Source organism: Ambystoma mexicanum, chromosome 6p (genome assembly GCF_040938575.1).
Source record: "Ambystoma mexicanum isolate Mex_15411 chromosome 6p, UKY_AmexF1_1, whole genome shotgun sequence".
Taxonomy (NCBI): Eukaryota; Metazoa; Chordata; class Amphibia; order Caudata; family Ambystomatidae; genus Ambystoma; species Ambystoma mexicanum.
Genome location: NC_090935.1, coordinates 1,192,740,822 through 1,192,759,097, shown reverse-complemented (window position 1 = coordinate 1,192,759,097; position 18,276 = coordinate 1,192,740,822). Strand labels below are relative to the sequence as shown.

The 18,276-nt window shown below is 45.2% G+C and overlaps 1 protein-coding gene across 1 annotated transcript in view; it reads left to right on the top strand.

The window, feature by feature from the left end:
• The window catches only part of CARNMT1 (carnosine N-methyltransferase 1), a 486,389-nt gene that overhangs the window by 231,327 nt on the left and 236,786 nt on the right, over nucleotides 1-18,276 (top strand). Inside the window, exon 5 of the mRNA XM_069625830.1 lies at nucleotides 2,324-2,502. Coding sequence (XP_069481931.1) covers nucleotides 2,324-2,502 — 179 coding nt within the window. The remainder of the gene's footprint in view (nucleotides 1-2,323; nucleotides 2,503-18,276) is intronic.

Sequence of the window (18,276 nt, the reverse complement as noted above, 5' to 3'; positions counted from 1 at the left end):
ATGTGCATTCAACACGACATTGCCCCCTTCATCTGATGACTTGATCACAATTGATTTGTCTATGCTAAGATCTTGCATTGCTTTCCATTGAACTGGTGTCAAATTCTGCTTTGTCTTGGCACTGAGTCTAGAACCCAGCTTTTTTAGGTCGCCTATTGCCACATCTTCAAAATTATCAATGCTGGAACTATTCTGGTTGAAGGGGACTGACCTTGGATTTCCGTTTTAGGTTACTGTTCATTGTCATGGTCTTATCTATACCATCAGTGACAGACCTGCTCCATTCATCAGTGTTTCGTTCTATGTGCCCACTTAGTTTTTTCATTAGATAATGAGTCACGGGCACATAACGTTTGTATTTCCTTGATAGTTAAAATAGAGGGTTTGTACTTCTTATGTTGAGTGGCAAATCTGTATTTTCATAATGTTTGGCCAATCCTATTTTGTGTCTTAAACAATGTAGATCAATGCAAGACTGTGGGTAGTCAAATTTCAATGTTAGACAGTAAGAGTCATTTCTTTAGAAATTCATTTTATGTCGTCGTTAGTGCTCTTGTTAGAGAGGTTGAGCAGTTGCATAGCGTTGTCTGCTGTGACATCTTCTGTTCCCAGAGCGCATCTGATGGCCTCCCAATTGATCTTTGTTTTCCTTTTTCCCCTCCGACTTGGTCTGTTCTTCCTCTGGCTTGCCCACAATGTCCTGATGGTTTGCTTCTGTTTTGATTTCTTCCCTGAGTGCTTTTGCCTGCTTGATGTAAAAGTCTAATTTATTCTAAAAAGTTCAGCCTTATGGAGGTGTCTACATTACTGCTAATCGAGGTCTTTGTCGAGGTACTGGCATCATCTATAATTGCTATATATATTTTATATAGCCCTTTGAAGTAGTCCATTTTGGCTCCTGTTATTGAGGGGGCAATCTGAGCAGTTTTATGTTTATAAGAGCAATTTAATTTCTCTCAATAGCATGAGATAGTTGCATAAGATAATAACTTGATTTAATTGAATTATGGAGAGAGGAGAGTCCAGTATCGTCTCCAATGCTTTTATTTTCTTCTGAGTTGAAATGATTTCCCCACATGGAAGGGTGTTTGCATATAGTTGTATGGTGAGCTGAGGTGGAAACTACCAGAATTTGTTTTGTTTAGATGGCGTCGCAGACTATTGTCTAGCATGCTTTTTTCGATCTGAGAGAATACTAAGTGTATGCACGAGATATTTAAAGAACAATCCCTTTTGAGCCTGAAAATTATTTGAACGTTGTCCGCATAGATTTGAAATGTGGCACCCAAATTAATCAAGAAGATTAAACTATTTTAAGTAGATATTGTCAGCCACTTAGTTTATGCCCCTTACAAGGTCTGCATGCCTGGAGTATTAAGTATAGCATGATAGAGTAAGGGACAGAGGATCTGTTGATAAGTGTTTTCTCCAACAGATTAGAGGAACTGGACGAGGCCAACATGAAGACCTTGTATGAGACAATTTCTGTGTTCGGCAAATCCCCTGACGATCGGTGATGCTCACCTCAGTCCAGCGCAGTATACTTATTATGGACCTCTCGCCACATTCTGATGCAGTTTGGCTACTACAGTGCCATCCGAATCCTAGCTCCCCTTAGAGAGACTTACTTTCCTGCTTAGCCAACACTAGTCTGCAACCCAGCCACACACTGTCCCTGCTGATACATACTCGCTCAAGCCCCACTCTCACACACATGCTGCTTCATCCAGCCAGCTTCCAGCTGGTAGAGGCTCCACTGCAAGATGTGTTTATCTGCTCCTTATTCTGGTGCAGCTGAGCCCTACTGTCATGCATGCACGTCTCAACAAAGTGCTGCATCTTTAGTCTATCTTTGCAGTCCACCCAGGTGTTCCCCCTGTGGCTACAAAAGGGTTGCATGCCAAACTAAGAACTGGCAGCATTACATGCAATATTGCATATTTTAGCAATGGAAGATATTTTAGCAGTCGTATTGGCAACATCTCTGGCGCGGTGTAAACGCGTTCATATGAATACAGGAAAATTGAAAGCACAGCAGTTGAAGGACACGAAAACAGGAACAAAATGTGCAATAGGAAGTTTTAATATGGGCTGTTTACTCTGGTTATCAAGCCTCCCTTTCCAGGTTAATTTAAAAAGAATCACTCGGAGTGATGTGCTGCTGTCATTTTTTTAACAATTCGAGTTGGAATATCTCTGAATACATTTGTGGGCATCTTCCCCGTAAAATGCAAAGTCAAATTGTTTAAGTGCCAATTGGTAGTGTTACTAAAGGAAGTTTAGACTACTGTGGTGTAAAAGAATCCATGTTTCCGATTTGCAGATGCTGTCAAGTCAATGATTTTAAACTGTATCCTTGGATACACCAGTTCAGCAACAATCGAAGGTCTGCAGATCAAATTCGACCAGTATATTTTCCTGATGTAAATCCACACAGCCTTCCTCCAACCGCTAACTTTTCAATGACTGCTGGAGATTTTCAGGAAATCTACACGGAATGTAGTAAGTAAAAAGATTGTTACAGTTCAGTATAAATAAATTTAGTTACGTTTATTTGGTTTTTATTTTGAGTCGATTCTTGAAATTCGCACTGAATCATATGTGATTACTTCAATCATCTGCTAAAGTTCTATACTTTGCTAACATACATAAAGAAGAGACACAGCTACAACACTGAGGTGAACTGGCCTTACTATGCTGTAACTGTAATAATGCAAAACGCAATATGTAATGACTGTTAAGAGGGGTTCTAAGAAGCCGCCAGCTTTACGGTGCAACCAGTTTGACAACCTCTTTGGCCAAACTCAGTACTAGGACGGCTGAGCAGTTGGGTCTAGACTCAAGAGGAGGTAGGCTTGGGGTGAAGTAAAGTTAACAAAGGCAAAGTCTGAACACTCGCACCTGTGTGGTCTGTTAAGGTCCACACCGTGGAGTAGAAAAATATACTATTTATCAAACACAAGGAAACATTGCTTTTAACTTTTCTAGTAAGTTAAATCACTATAAAACATACCACAGTTTGCTAACACCAAAATAGGTTACCTACCACTTTAGAATGCAACACAGTCATGGGAACATACACTGTAAATGGCTTAAGAAGGGGAAAGGAAACCGGTTAAGAAGTCTAAAAAAGGCCTAGTAATAATTGTTTAATAACTCTGTACGTCAGGCCAGTCCCAATAGTGACATAAGGAGCTTCAACTGGACTGTACATACAATGACTGACACCTTACCAACCCCTCCTGCCTTCCTGAAAGCACACTAACAGGGTGGGCTGTTTTTTCATTTCTTTTCCCTGCTCTACACTTTGCCCTATTTAACACTGTGTACCATTTAGGCCTTGAAGATTGCAATGTGTGGGGGAGTTGAACATCCACATGCCTTTCTGAGCAAAACTACAAATCAGGTACAGACAGGCACAGATAACAGGGTATCTGCAGGAGGGGCTATGAAAGCTCTAATGCTGTGATGTTTTCCAAATGCTTCATTGCATCTCTGCCTGAGGAAGAGGAGACATTCCACGAAAGCTCGCAAATATGCAAAATAAAGGACTTTGTTACCCTAATTAAGGTATTGAGTTGTTGTTTTCTTCTGGATCAACATTCTATTCAACCCTTGGCTATCACAGTACAAACAAACTGAAATATATATATTTCTGTAGCTTGTGGATCTGCTTAGATCACATGCTCTGCATAGTCCGATGTCTTGTGGAAGTCAGAGTATTACAATATTTGTTTTTCAAAACTCAAACGGACGTCTACAGAGCGTGTTTAGTAATACTATCCCTAGTGCAGCGTGTACTGTACCCATGGGCCTTCACACATCGAGGACCCTCAGATTGTTTTTAAAACATTTTCCACCATCGATGTCGGACGCACGTGCAGAGTTCTCTTCCAGGCTGATGCCTTTAATTAACTAAAGTTGTATGTGTAGACTTTCTTCCTTTCCTTTTGTTGTTCGCGTCGCTGCACGACTGCAACCACTCATGGCTCCTGATAAACACCCACATCGTCGTCGATGAGCGGTCACCGACCAGACGCAGCCTTTATGGACATCTTTGGGCTACGGCCCAGTACGGAAAGATTGGGAGGTTCTTTATACTGACCTTTTTTAGAGAATGTTTGTACCATCATCCCCTTTCTTCTATTTTCACCCATCTGCACTTTTAAAATATAATGGACAAAGCCCCATTTAAATGTTGCCCCTCCTGCCACCGTAGATTTCTGTGGAAGGACACGCACTCTGTGTGCAATCACTGTATCCCGGGATATCACGCCGAAAAGCATTGTAAATCCCGTCAGCTTTTCCAGCCTAAAACCCTAAAGGATCAGGGGAAGAAGCGTTGGGCCGCTCACGCCATGCAGGCCGAGGTCTCCATTGACGTGATGAAGACTCCAGCGAGGGCAGTCTTGGGGTCATGAAGCAGAGGGCTTAACTGGGTACGTCGGAACCCCAAATGCGGGCCCCTGACTCAGAGAAGCAGGCCGGCAGTCCTTCGATGAAGAAGCCACCCGGCGGTCAGGGCACACACAAATGCAAACACACTAAGGACATACCCCATAGCCGACTTTCGGCGACACCATTGAGGCGCCCATGCGGTGACCGGGGATAAAGCCTCACGTTACTCACTGTCCTCTGGGCCATTGCGCACACTTTTGCTTCATGGCAGTTCCCAAAAACAGAAAGCGAAGGTCGGTTCGGACACTGCATGTTAGGGAGAATTCTCAGAAATGAGCGAATTCCTCTCTAACTTAGAGACCCCAACAACTTTGCTGGATTTTGAGGACTTGTATTTTTAACCTGGAGAGAGTGAGACCCTTTTTTTCCCCACTCTCTAATGTATTTCTGTTATGATTTGAACACTGTTTCTTTTTGTTGTGGAGTCTGTAAATGATGATGCCTATGGAGTTTGTCATTGTGTCACACAGAACCTTCAGTCTTCCAGATTTCTCCCAGGTTTAAATACAGTCTCTTGGATAAACTACTGTTTCCAAGAGCAGTGAAGTGAAATTGACTTTACTTACATTTGTAACTTTCTAGACCCAGCACACATTATCTTAACATAGGGTGCTGGAGGGGTTACTTAGTATCCCCTTTGTCTAGTTTCTCGTGTAACATTTTAATGTTTCCCTTTCCTCGATGAATGGCTGGTGGCTGTGGTTTACTTTTAACTACCGTGGTGTGCTTTTACCGCAGGCTGCGTTCGCAGCTGCAGTGACGCACCCATGGGTGCCATTTTTGTCAACATGGAACAGTCTTCTTTTTTCGCCATTTCTTTGTGGAAAGGTCCTTAAGATTTACTCTGCGTGCCAAACCAGGTTTTGTCCCTTTGTTCGTTTTCTTTGTCGTGAAGCCCGCCTCTGGCTACAGGGTGTCTGGCGGGGGCAGGAAGCGAGGGAGGTGCCCGAAACTCCCTGTGCTTAGTCTCCTACGAGACAGGAATGCACTCCTAGGTGATTGGCCGGCTGGTTGTCCGGCAAGGACAGCCACCCTGCTGTTTGACTGGCAGCTAGGCTGGAATGAATGGGAGAAAACTGCATAAATGGCGAGGCTTTTGGCTTGGAAGGGAGAGTCGACCACTGGACGAAGGAATCCGAAGAAGAACTTGGAAGAGACGCCTGCTGCAACTCCTGGACCTTTTGGTTTGCTCTGGGAAGCCCTACTGCTGTGCTAAAGCTCTGAATTCGTCTCAACTAGAGAAGCCCTGCAAGGACGACTTCTCCCCTTGTGTTGGTGGGATCAATCAACTCCAATGTAAGCCACCTGGACATCCTCCCGAAGCTGGTTGTATTTCCACTGCAGTTGCTGCTGGAACCGAAGAGCCAGGAAGAGGAGCACCAGATTGTGTGCGTTGCTTTTAAGTTGGCCAAGAGCTCCAGGAAGATCTTCCGGACTCCCAGGAAGCAGGACTGGCCGAGCCTGAGCCACCTCAACAGAGTGCTGGACCCTAGATGCAAGGAAAGCCCATCTCAACATCCAAGAGTCTGTCGAGTCTGGTGGTGCTATTTGCTTAGACAGAGGGATCTGAAACCGCGAAGTGCCACTGAATAGAAGTTGGTCCTTTTCTGTCATAGGACGTCCCCTTGCAGTGTAGGAGTCCTCCAGATGTCCTCCCTCTTGTCCCCACGACTGAGGCCCAGGAACACAGAATCTGCAGAGCTGCACAGGACAGAAGCCAGCTGGAACCGTTTTTCTTCTAACCAAAGGTACTGTAAAGTCTAAGAACTTACCTCTTGTTGTGTAACCTCACTTGTTCTCAGTGGAGATTTGTCTTGGTTGCTTCTGTGGAGTTGCTAACAGCTTCTTTACCTGACAAGCCTAATCAGCTTGTACCATACTTTGATTTCTTCTTTTCTACAAAGACTTCTAAAACATTCAGCAAGACATTTACCCACTTGCAAGACTTTCTTCAGCTCACCTAGACTTTTGCCCAATTGACTTTGGACTGACCTGGCTCCCTGAATGACTCTTCTTCCCTCTGTGTTGTGCCTTCCTTCCAGGAAAGGGTTAACTTGCTTTGAATAGGGGGTTACCAAAAATACTTGCCTGCTTCTGAATAAATGTGAAACTTTTGTTTTATTCGAATAACCTTTTTCTTTGACATACTCCTAAGTATTGCTCTAAATGTACCAGTGATATATTAATGTCCACAGTATGCTAGCTATTTAAGTCACCTGAGTGTGTAGGAAGTGTCTGTGTGCCATCCCAAATGGCTACTTACTGATTTAGAGAAACTAAGTGTGTATTTTGGAGTGTATTTGTGTGTTACTATTATATTGCCCCTTCTGAAGAATACTTGTCACTGTGAATCTCTGTGTAACTCCCCTACTGCTCACATTGACCGCTCTTGCGATAATCCTGGCTGCTTAACACGCTACCAACCTGTGTAGTACAGACTTGTACCAAACCTATTGCCAGGAGGTCAGGGTTGTTTTAGTGCACCCAAAGGGTACTGCATACAATCTTGCCTAACGCCGCATATAAAAATGCCCTACGTTCGCGCAGCTAAAGGCATTTTGGTGTCCCCCCACAGAAAACGCTGAAAGTACAAGCTATAATTAAGAAACTCGTCAGTGCTTCACTACTTAAAGCGAGGTCGCCGAAAAAACAGTCTCGATGCCCTTGACCCCTAAGGACACCCAGACAGAGTTTTCTAACCCCATAGACTCTCTCTGGGGCAATGCAACATAAAGATACCACTCCCTCCCAGCCTACGTCTGTTAAGGATGTCGCTTCCTTCAAGGCCCCTGTCATTTTGGGATTCCCACCCTCATGCCATTTTTCACCAGAACCATTTAATAAGATTTTAGGCCAAATATCCTGTTTCATGCACTTCCTGGACAGATACCCCGACCAATTGACTGTGGGTGCGATTTCTCGCGTCACCATAACCAGTACAATGAGGGACCCTGCAATAACTCGGACAGAAAAGAGCCAAGTAAACATTACTTTATTAATGCACAAGCATTCGCGAATGGGCTGCAAGTTCAAACGTCTCGCTAAGCAAGTCGTCGAAGTGCCGCGCCTTCCTCTACACATCGTGCTCTTTTATACTTTCCTGTTTACATTGCCTTGCACATAGAACACGTCCACCCCAGGGCGGATCTCCAGTTGGAGCTTATCTGAAGTATCCAGTTGGAGTTTAACGAACAACCATTGCACATTTGCTATCGTGGTCTATCGTGGTTTCCTGTTATCCCGGTCTTCACATTCTTTTGTGCCCCTTTGTGCCCGTATCTCTGTGCTCGAGGCCATGCTTACTCATTCCTTCCCCCCACCCGTAATCTGCAGATAGTTTTAGCAGGCTCAGCATGCTTCGACATACAGTGAACAAACACAATTCTTCTGTTAAAAACAAGTTCTTGCCAGGTCAGCAGGTCTTAAACGCCGCCGTATAAAGAGAAGGCCTCTTCTTTTAGCAAAAGGTACGTTCATTTAACGCATATGGTGATTAGTACAAACTCCAAGTGTGAGCACAACGTTACATATGCATGCGTACCTTCAATCCACCCTTTGCTCACACTTGAGCATCAATCTAAACAGTCCTAGCATAAGCAGATGGCAGGAAAGCAACATCATTACATAATGTATGTACCATAATCTTCTCCAGGCCTCCCATGTCAAAAAATTCCTGTTGTACATGGCTTTTATCCATTGGATTTAGGCGCGTTATGCTGGAAGAACACATGGAAACACAGCACGACACACATACCGGGAAGCATTGGATGCAGAGACAAATTCCTACAACTATTGCCGCTAGAACCAGTATGGGCGTAAGGAGCTGCCACCCGATTTCTTTTAGGAGCTTCATCCACCAGCTATCTCCTGACCCTTCCTCCTGGTGGATACTATCCGCTATTTTATGTAGTTTGTTTATTCCATCTAAGATTCCTGTACTTTCTTCTGGTATGTAAACACAACATTGGGACCCCACCATGAAACAGACCCCGCCCCTTTCTGCAGTGAGTATGTCTAAGACATACCTATTCTGGAGAGCCACTAGCCGAATTGCTTTGATTTCATAAGTGATGTTTTCCATTAGGTCTGCGGGTTCTTCGATTACGAACTCAAGGGCCCTGCTTAGCTTTTGGATTTCTTGACTGTTCATAAAGTTGCCCGCTGGAGGAACCAGGGCCCCCATCAGATCTATAAACGTTTCCCATCCTGTAGGTTGATACGTAGGAATTTTTGGGTTTACTGCTCGTTTATTTCTGCTGTGTATTTCTTTATGCAGAGTAGACGGGGCATATACCATCACAGCCGGCATTATTCTGGCTATGTAACATACCCCAACAAAATCTTTCGCTAACCACAAATAAGCCCTCTTGTTACAGACGTAGGCATGTCCTTCTATCTGTAACAATCCCTTCGTGTAGTTATTTAGATTCACCATTTGACTGCACCCCGAGATCATTCTTTGATTACCTCTTGCGCTTCTCTTAAAACATATATTCTTTGGCCTAAACTCTTGTGTGATGGTGATAGGGGGAGGAGGTTCTCTTACTATCTGTACCATAGCAGGTGCAAGCCCGATTCCCTCAGTTTTGATTTTATAGCGTATCTTTTCCATTAGAAGGGTTTTGTTCTCTCCTCTAACATAACAAGCGGTATTCGGCATCATGTATTGCTGTGCTGACACTATTCTCATGTAAATTAATGTACACCCGGCATCCTCAGTAACTGGCGACGCGTACACTGGGATGCCTTCACTGCTATGTCGGGGCATGTGGATGCAGATCCAGCAATCAGTTTTATTCACTACCCCATATGTTGTGTTTATGCTAAAAATGAATATGTGAAGATAATAGTCTTCCGGGTCGTGTTGGTCATAGGCATCTCGATTCCTGCTCTTGACCCGATCTATTCTCCCTGTTCCGTTTGACACGGGTAACAAGTTCTTTAATTCATATCTAGATGGATGTTCCAAATACCAGAATAATATGGCGAATGCTATTAATACTACTATCGAGCATACAAAAAATAAGATTTTGTTCCTTGTGGTGCAAAGTGGTGTTTTTCTCTTACCTTCTGTGTTTGGGGAGCATACATTTATCTGCTCAGGGATTAAACCAGCATATACGGGTGCAGACATAATTCAGTGTGTGGCTCAATTATAGGTACGTATGCGTATCGGATGCAACCTAGCGATATAGCTGTATTCCCTATTTAAAGCACCAGTGTCCTTATTACTCTAATAGTGGTAGGTCTCACTGAAAACCTTCATCCGATCTGTCCCACGCCTCGTAGTGCCTGTCCCATGAGGAGAACGCCGGAGGCCCTTCAGGCTACAAGCCCGTTGTCTTCAGTAAGGCACAATCCTGCTAAAACCAACAAGAGAGTCCAAATGTTCATCTCCCTAATGATCAAAGTTCAAAACAGTGTCCTTACACGTTGCTTGGCACATACACGTCACGGGATCGGAGGCGATGGGCACACCTACTAATGGCGTCTGGCAGTACTGTTGCAACCTGGGGTTGGTTGGTTCCCTTTTCTGGAGGAATCAGTAGTGGAAGCGTCTTCTTGACGTGATTCACGTGGTACCAGTGCGATTTGCCATCAACTTTTACCGCAGTTTGTGTTGCGAGGAGCACCTGAAACGGGCCCTTCCATCTGGGTTGCAGTCCGCTGGTGCGATCGAAGGCTTTTATAACAACCCAGTCACCGGGCTGCACGTCGTGACCTTCTCCTATCAGAGGAGATGGAGCTACTGCGTTCACCTGTGCATTAATAGAAATCAGTCTATTAGTTAACCCAATACAGTACTGTTGTAATGCAGGCCATGCTTGCTCAGACAATTTCTTAGGTGATATGGGGGTCCCAATACTTGGTGGACGCCCCATAACAATTTCGAAAGGAGATAAACCATGTGTACGCTTAGGCATAGTACGCATACTCAATAATGCAATAGGCAATGCATCCGGCCATTTCAGACCCGTTTCAGCACAAGCCTTTGCCAGTTTGTTCTTCAGTACCTTATTTGTGCCCTCTATAATCCCAGCTGATTGAGGATGAAAAACTGCATGGAAGCGTTGATCAATACCAAGGGCCTTGCAAACTTTGCGTACTACTTCACCAGTAAAATGAGTCCCATTGTCAGACCATAGATATCTGGGGAACGTATACAAGGGCACCCAGTGTTTCAATATGCATTGTGCTGTGGAGGTGGCACTATTGTCCCGCAGGGGATATGCTTCCACCCATCCTGAGAACCCACATCTCATCACCAAACAGTAGGAATGTTTATTTACAGGCTCCAGCTGTATAAAGTCCATATACACCACCTCAAAAGGGCAGGTGGGTAACTTACTGTGGCCCGCCGGGGCTGGTACACCTTTCCCCACATTGTATAGGACACATATTTCACATTGTTTTGCCCATTGGCGACAATACATTCCCAATCTTTTGTTGTACCACACAGCACTCAAAACTTCTTCCATAGTCCTTGCGTTAACGTGAGTTGGACCATGAGCCACACTCACTATCACAGGTAAGTATGCATCAGGTAGTACCCAAGTATTCGTATTGGTATGTGCCCATAGCCCATCTACCGTCTCCTCGTATTGATCATCCTTGTGCCAAGATAGTCTTTCTTCAATGGTTGCATCTGCTTGGATTTCCTTTACGCGCTCCTTCGTCCCTTGCATAGTCACATCCCTCCCCACTATGAGTTGTCGGGCCTCCCACCGTGTATCCCTTGTGGCAGCTAGTTTAGCCATCTGGTCGGCTAAGGAGTTTCCTTGCGTGACATAATCTAGAGTCCTTTTATGCGCTGGGCATTTCACTATGGCCACCATCTTGGGCAACGTAAGGGCTTGTAATAATTCAGCAATCAATTGGGCATGTTTAATAGTATCACCTTGGGAGGTTAAAAACCCACGCTCTCCCCAGAGTTTACCAAAACTGGAAACCACCCCATGAGCATAGGCTGAATCAGTATAAATTGTCACTTTCATACCGCTGCTTAACACTAATGCTCTCGTTAGCGCAATCAATTCTGCTGCCTGGGCCGATTTTTCACACACTTTCCCACTCTCAATCAACCGCTCCCCTGTGGTTACAGAATACCCTGCTGTTGTCTCCCCATTTGGCAGTTTGAAACAGGAACCATCACAGAATAATATACCCTCATTATCAACCAGCGGGGTGTCTTGCAGGTCTGCTCTACCCTTAGTGTGTTCTTCCATTTGGATCACACAATCATGCCTAATGTCTTTAGGTGAGACGGGCAAAGGAAGCAGTGTCGCTGGATTCAAAGTGTTACATCATTCGATTTTTACATTACTGGCAAACAGAATCATCTCATACTGTGAGAGTCTAGCTGTGGTCAAATGCTGTGTATGCACTCTATTCAGGAGAACGTCCACCGCATGTGGAACTTTTACTGTCACTTCGCTCCCTAGGATGATACCTGCACTTTGTTTTAGGGCTGCCGCTGCTGCGGCCACTGCTCTCATGCATGGGGGTAGGCCTCGAGCTACTGAGTCCAGAGCACTGGAGAAATATGCACATGGTCTCTGTTTACCCCCTTGTTCCTGCGTTAAGACTGACACAGCGCAACCTTCCTGTTCATCAACGAAAAGGCAAAATCTCTTGGTATAATCAGGTGTGCCTAAGGCCGGTGCGTGGCATAAAACATCTTTCATAGCTGTCAGGGCTTTTTCCATCTCAGGTGTCCATTCTAATGGTCCGTTTTCTTGTACTTCTTTTAAGGCTTTTAGCATGGGCTGGATCAATACAGAGAATTCAGGAATCCAGTGCCTACAATAGGATAAAACACCAATTATCCTTCGGAGACCTTTTGCCGTGTCGGGGCCTTTTATGGACTGTATCAAAGCAATGCGATCAGTAGACAGAGTTCGCCCCTCTTCGGACAACTCAAAGCCTAAATAATGGACCTTTTGTTTTACATACTGCATTTTGGCTAGGGCTACCTTGTGCTTATTCTCTGCTAAGTGCATTAGCACCAATCTGCTCACATAATGGCATTCCTCTTCGGTGGCTGCACATAATAGCAAATCATCAACATATTGTATCAGAGCAGTGTTAGCGGGTAGGGCTAGGTTATCCATCTGTGTTTTTAGTGCTTGCTGAATATGGCGGGACTTTCTGTATATCCCTGCGGGGCTCTAGTAAATTGGTACTGTCTATCTCGAAGAGTGAAGCTAAACAGGTACCTGCTTTCTTCGGCAATAGGAATGCTGAAGAAGGCATTTTTCAAATCAATTACCGTAAACCATTTCGCTGTTTTGGGAATTAAAGTGAGTACACTTGCAATATTAGGGACAACTGGATATCTGGGTTCTACTATTTTGTTTATCTCCCTCAAATCAATAATGAAACGATAGGGTACCGCTTCATCACCTTTCTTGTGTACTGGAAGGATCGGAGAGTTACAAGGGCTATCATTTGTTGGCTCTACCACCCCTAACCGTATCATATCCTGTACTATTTGATATAGTGCCTGCTCTCCCTCGTGTGATATGCGATATTGTTTTATCCTGGGCAACCTGGCACCGGGCTTTAGTTTGATTACTACTGGGGAAACATCCAACACCCCTACATCATTCCCATGAGTGGCCCATAGTTCATTCGGGATGTCTTGGAGTTCCGGGGGCAGGGTTTGCGTTACTCCTATCATACCCATAGGTTTGCTTATAGTCATTCTCACCCCCTGAGGGGAGCAATATATTGTGGCCCCTAGTGTCTTTAATGCATCAATACCTAACAAGTTTTCTGGGCAGTGATTGGTCAATAGCCACCCATTCTCCCATTTTACCCCATGAAGTTCCGCTTCTACTATTTCACTTACAGGAGTCTTTATTGGATTTCCCCCAAATCCAACTGATACCTTGCTTTTATCCGATAATGGGACAGCGGGGACGGCTCTGATATTCACGGAACTGTTTCCAGCTCCCGTGTCTACCAGACATCTCAATTTTCGGTGGGGGCCGATCCTAATGGAGGCATAAGGCCCCCTCTGATCTATAGGTACTTGTACCACTCCCGCTGTCTCATTTTGGCCTCCTCAGGACATATTACTTGTGTTATCCTGGAAGTCGTCATTATAGTATACCCCTTCCCCACATCCTTCGCCCTGGCATACACCTTGTACTTGTGTTGTTTGTTGTGGCTGATACAGTAGATTGGAGGGAGGCGGGGCCGGCCAGGGAACATCCCCTCTTGCTTGTCCGTCAAAGGCATTGGGTTGAGGGGGTTTAAACATTCTATTGTCTTGATTGCCGTGCCCACCAGTCCTATTTCCTGGGGCAAATGTTGTCTGTAAAGGGGGCCGTACGCCCCTTCCTCTCGCACCACTCTGGGGACACTGGGATTTCCAGTGTCCAGGTCTCTTGCAGAAGGCACATACATCTTGGGGTAGCCCATCCCTCCTCCCATATAGCGCACCTCCTTGCACTGTACCTCTACCCGTCCCTTGGCCCCCTATCATGTTGCTACTATAGCCCTGTGACGGGCCATTATTATTGTAGTTATACCTGCCTTGGGGCCCTTGATGCAACTGTTGCATCAACACTTTGGTTTTTAGATCCTTCTCTTGTCGTGCCTTTTGTTGTCCCTTTACTCTTTCTCCTCTTTCATAATACCTGGCCATTTCGAGGAGATCCCGGGGGTTTCTAGTCATCCACGTACTTTCTGCCTTCCTAATGTTCTCCTGGATTGGCCCGTGGAGCCCTTCTATAAAGTTTGTGGCAAAGTACCGTTGGCCCGTCTCAGACCCTATCTCTAGCCCACTGTGTGCTTTAAATGCTGCTTCGTAACGCAGGAAGTACTGTGCTACTTCCTCACTTGCGCCCTGTATCACAGCAGACAGTTTCTCCACATTCACATGAAATGGGGGTAATACCTTTTCTAGAGCCCTCAGGACTGCCATGCCATGCCCCCTTAGGGGTTCGGGATATTCCTCATGCAGTTTCCTATTTTTACTCGCCTCCATTACATCTTTCCATTTTATTGTATCATTGTCTTTGGCACGAAAGGGGGTCCATATCTCCTCTGGGACAATAGCTAACAATATGTTATCTACATCCTCTACAGTAAATAACCCGGGTCTGAATAGCTTTCCTACTTCTTTGTAGAATCCTGCCGGGTCTATACGGGGGTCGGGGATGGACTTGGTGATATGCATCAATTCTATTCGAGATAAGGGGACATACACATAGGTGCGCATCATGTTACCAGTAACTGCATCTATGGTGGGTTGACACTCTCTCATTGGCATTGATAGTAACTTTTCCGTGTTTGTTCACTTACAAGGGCCTGCACTGGTGATGAAGCAGAGGACTGGTGACTAAGGTTTTTCTCTTTTATTTTTTTATAATCTTTTAACAGTTTCTCCACCTTAGCCATTCTCCATTCTTCCGCCCCAGAATCATCCATTCTTATATTAGGTAGCAGTTTCTTATCCAATTCTGTCTTAATCCTATTCCACTGGGACACATATCTAGGCTCCTTTTCCTCTTCTATATCATCCACCCTAATAAGAAGATATTTAATTACGTTTACTTGTATAGGCCAGCCAAGGCCCTCCATCAGACTCACCAGGGTGGACATGGACTGCGAGTGTATGGATGCTATCATACGATTAGCTACGTTTTGGCCCGCCTGGTCTGCATCTTTGAGTTTAGCCTCTTTCCCTCACCTCTCTTTCCCATGCCCTCTTTTCCTTCTCCCATTCAACACCGCCCCTTATGACTTCCGCTATTATGTCGGACATACATCCCCATAACTGAACACTGGACGCAGTCACTGGTAGTAACGCGACAGCGTCCTGATATGCTGAGGGCAGATCCGCAGTACTCTGTCCTCTCAATTTACAGTTACCCTCATAAAAGGTATATAGTTTAGTGGCCACTGTCCTAAATTCCAAAGGTGTCAAACGCCCCAATTGGTCCCGTAGGCTGTCATTGAGGGGTGTGCCATACAGCCCGTTCATAAGGATGTGCAAGTCCCCATCTCTATCCTTTTCTACAGTAGTCGTTCTCCTATGGTCTATCAACCTATCTGGGTCTCCATACTTCATTGGGAATTCCGCCCTCTCACCCTCACCTTCTCTCGGAGGAGCCGTAGCCCCTGGAAATAACAATTCAGTCGTTGTTTGTTCTGCTTCTAGTCCTATCACATCTTCATACCGAGGCGCCGGCAAGGCAGGATACATACCCCCGCTATTCTTAATCATCATACGTCTATCCAACTGGTCTAGTTTCTCATCCTTCTCTTTTATCTCTAGGTCACGTAATTTTTGATTTACTGTTCTCTTCTGCCCCTTTGCCTTTTGTTTGTTCTGAGCATTGCGCCTGCGCATTGCTTCTACCCTCCATAGTCGTATAGCCTCAAACTGTGCGGGTCTGACCCGTCTTTTTACTAATTCTATTTCTACTTTGGATATGCGGTCCACATCAAAGTACCCGGTGTCTGGCCATTTATGGTCAATCGAATCTTTTGTATATTCAGACCACTCCCTTAAGAACAATGTTGAATTCAATCCATGTTTAATCAACATATCAAATGCAGGGGTTCCTTCAAGAGGGGCATAGTGTCTCTTGCCTATACCACTCTTGCTGGAAGCCGCTTGACCCATTTTGTTGGTATACCGCAATTGCCTAAAAACTCACCTTTCCCAAATGTGCATTAATAGGCTAACATTAACAGTACATCCTCCTGACATATATCGCCATACCAATATCAATACATCACCGTTTCATCATTATTATTCCATAGACGGACATACCACCGTCCTCTTCATAAACCCTAAATCGTTATTTCCTTATTCCATCATGCATCCATCCATACCACTTACCTTAAGGGTCCCGCCAGAGTGTTCCGGACCCGAAGGGCGACAGCCTGCTGTTCCACCGCCGACGGAGCCGGAAAAACAAGGATGACGCGTTGGTTGCAATCAAAGGTGCGGATTCAGTTGTTGGGGCCCCGTGATAAATTCCTTCTCCGGTTCCGCCGCGGCGTTCCTCACCCAGTGATGGACTGTCGCTCCTTCGCATCCCACTTCTGACACCAAAATTGTGGGTGCGATTTCTCGCCGTCACCATAACCAGTACAATGAGGGACCCTGCAATAACTCGGACAGAAAAGAGCCAAGTAAACATTACTTTATTAATGCACAAGCATTCGCGAATGGGCTGCAACTTCAAACGTCTCGCTAAGCAAGTCGTCGAAGTGCCGCGCCTTCCTCTACACATCGTGCTCTTTTATACTTTCCTGTTTACATTGCCTTGCACATAGAACACGTCCACCCCAGGGCGGATCTCCAGTTGGAGCTTATCTGAAGTATCCAGTTGGAGTTTAACGAACAACCATTGCACATTTGCTATCGTGGTCTATCGTGGTTTTCTGTTATCCCGGTCTTCACATTCTTTCGTGCCCCTTTGTGCCCGTATCTCTGTGCTCGAGGCCATGCTTACTCATTCCTTCCCCCCCACCCGTAATCTGCAGATAGTTTTAGCAGGCTCAGCATGCTTCGACATACAGTGACCAAACACAATTCTTCTGTTAAAAACAAGTTCTTGCCAGGTCAGCAGGTCTTAAACGCCGCCGTATAAAGAGAAGGCCTCTTCTTTTAGCAAAAGGTACGTTCATTTAACGCATATGGTGATTAGTACAAACTCCAAGTGTGAGCACAACGTTACATATGCATGCGTACCTTCATGACAGTTAAAATACTACACTGTTAGCTAGTTACGGCTGCCACAAATGGGATGAGCTGGGAGAACAAATAGAAACCGTCCCAGAACCACTAAAGGCTCAACTGCTTAAAACTATTTCAGAGCGCAAACACATTTTAAACTACATCCTGAAGAGCAATCTTGATGCAGCGGATAACGCAGGACTCATAGCGGAGGGAACACTCATTAAGCAGCATGCCTGGCTTAGGCAATCAGGGTTTAAGCTGGAGACTCAACCAACCCTCTTAAACATGCCAATAGAGCCAAATGTGTTATTTGGGAAGCCATAGAGGGCACCCTCAAGCGTGCCAAGGACGGGTACTACACTAAATCCCCTGCGCAGTTAACTAACAGACCTTACTCCCAATGGGGTTCCCCAAACTCTGAGATTTCGGGGCCAGGGTGCGCAAGGCTTCTCAGGCTACTCGCTGGGAAGACAGTCCTCGTCCTGGGGCAGGTCACAAGGCCAGCCTAAAGCATCTTACCTATGCATTTCTGGTAGCTATCACCTCCTTTAGACGGGTCAGTGAGCTACAAGCTCTATCTGTACAAGACCCCTTTTTATTTATACACAAGGACACGGTTGTCCTCCTGACACATCCTTGGTTCTCAGCTAAATTCATTTCAAAGTTCCATGTAAACCAATCCATAGAACTTGCCATCTTCTTTCAAGATCCATCAAACTCGGCATAAAGAAGCCGCCATACACTTGCTGTACGAAGGGCGTCTTGTACTATGTGAACAAAACCCCCAAGGAAAACAGACCAGCTCTCTGTTTCCATATCGCCTGGTAGAGAAAGCGATCACATATCAAAAAGCGCCATCTCCAGATGGATAGTTAAATGAATACAACTCTACTATTCCCTATTCAAGAAAGTTCTACCTTTCACACCTAGAGCACACTCTACCAGAGTCACAGGAGCTACCGTGGCTTTCGTTTGTAAAAATCCCTCTAGACGCCATCTGCAAAGCTGCTACATGGATCTCTGTCCGTACGTTCACACAGAATTATTGCATCAACACACACTCTAAAGCAGAGTCACAGGTGGGACAGGCGGTCCTAAAACATCTTTGCTGCTGT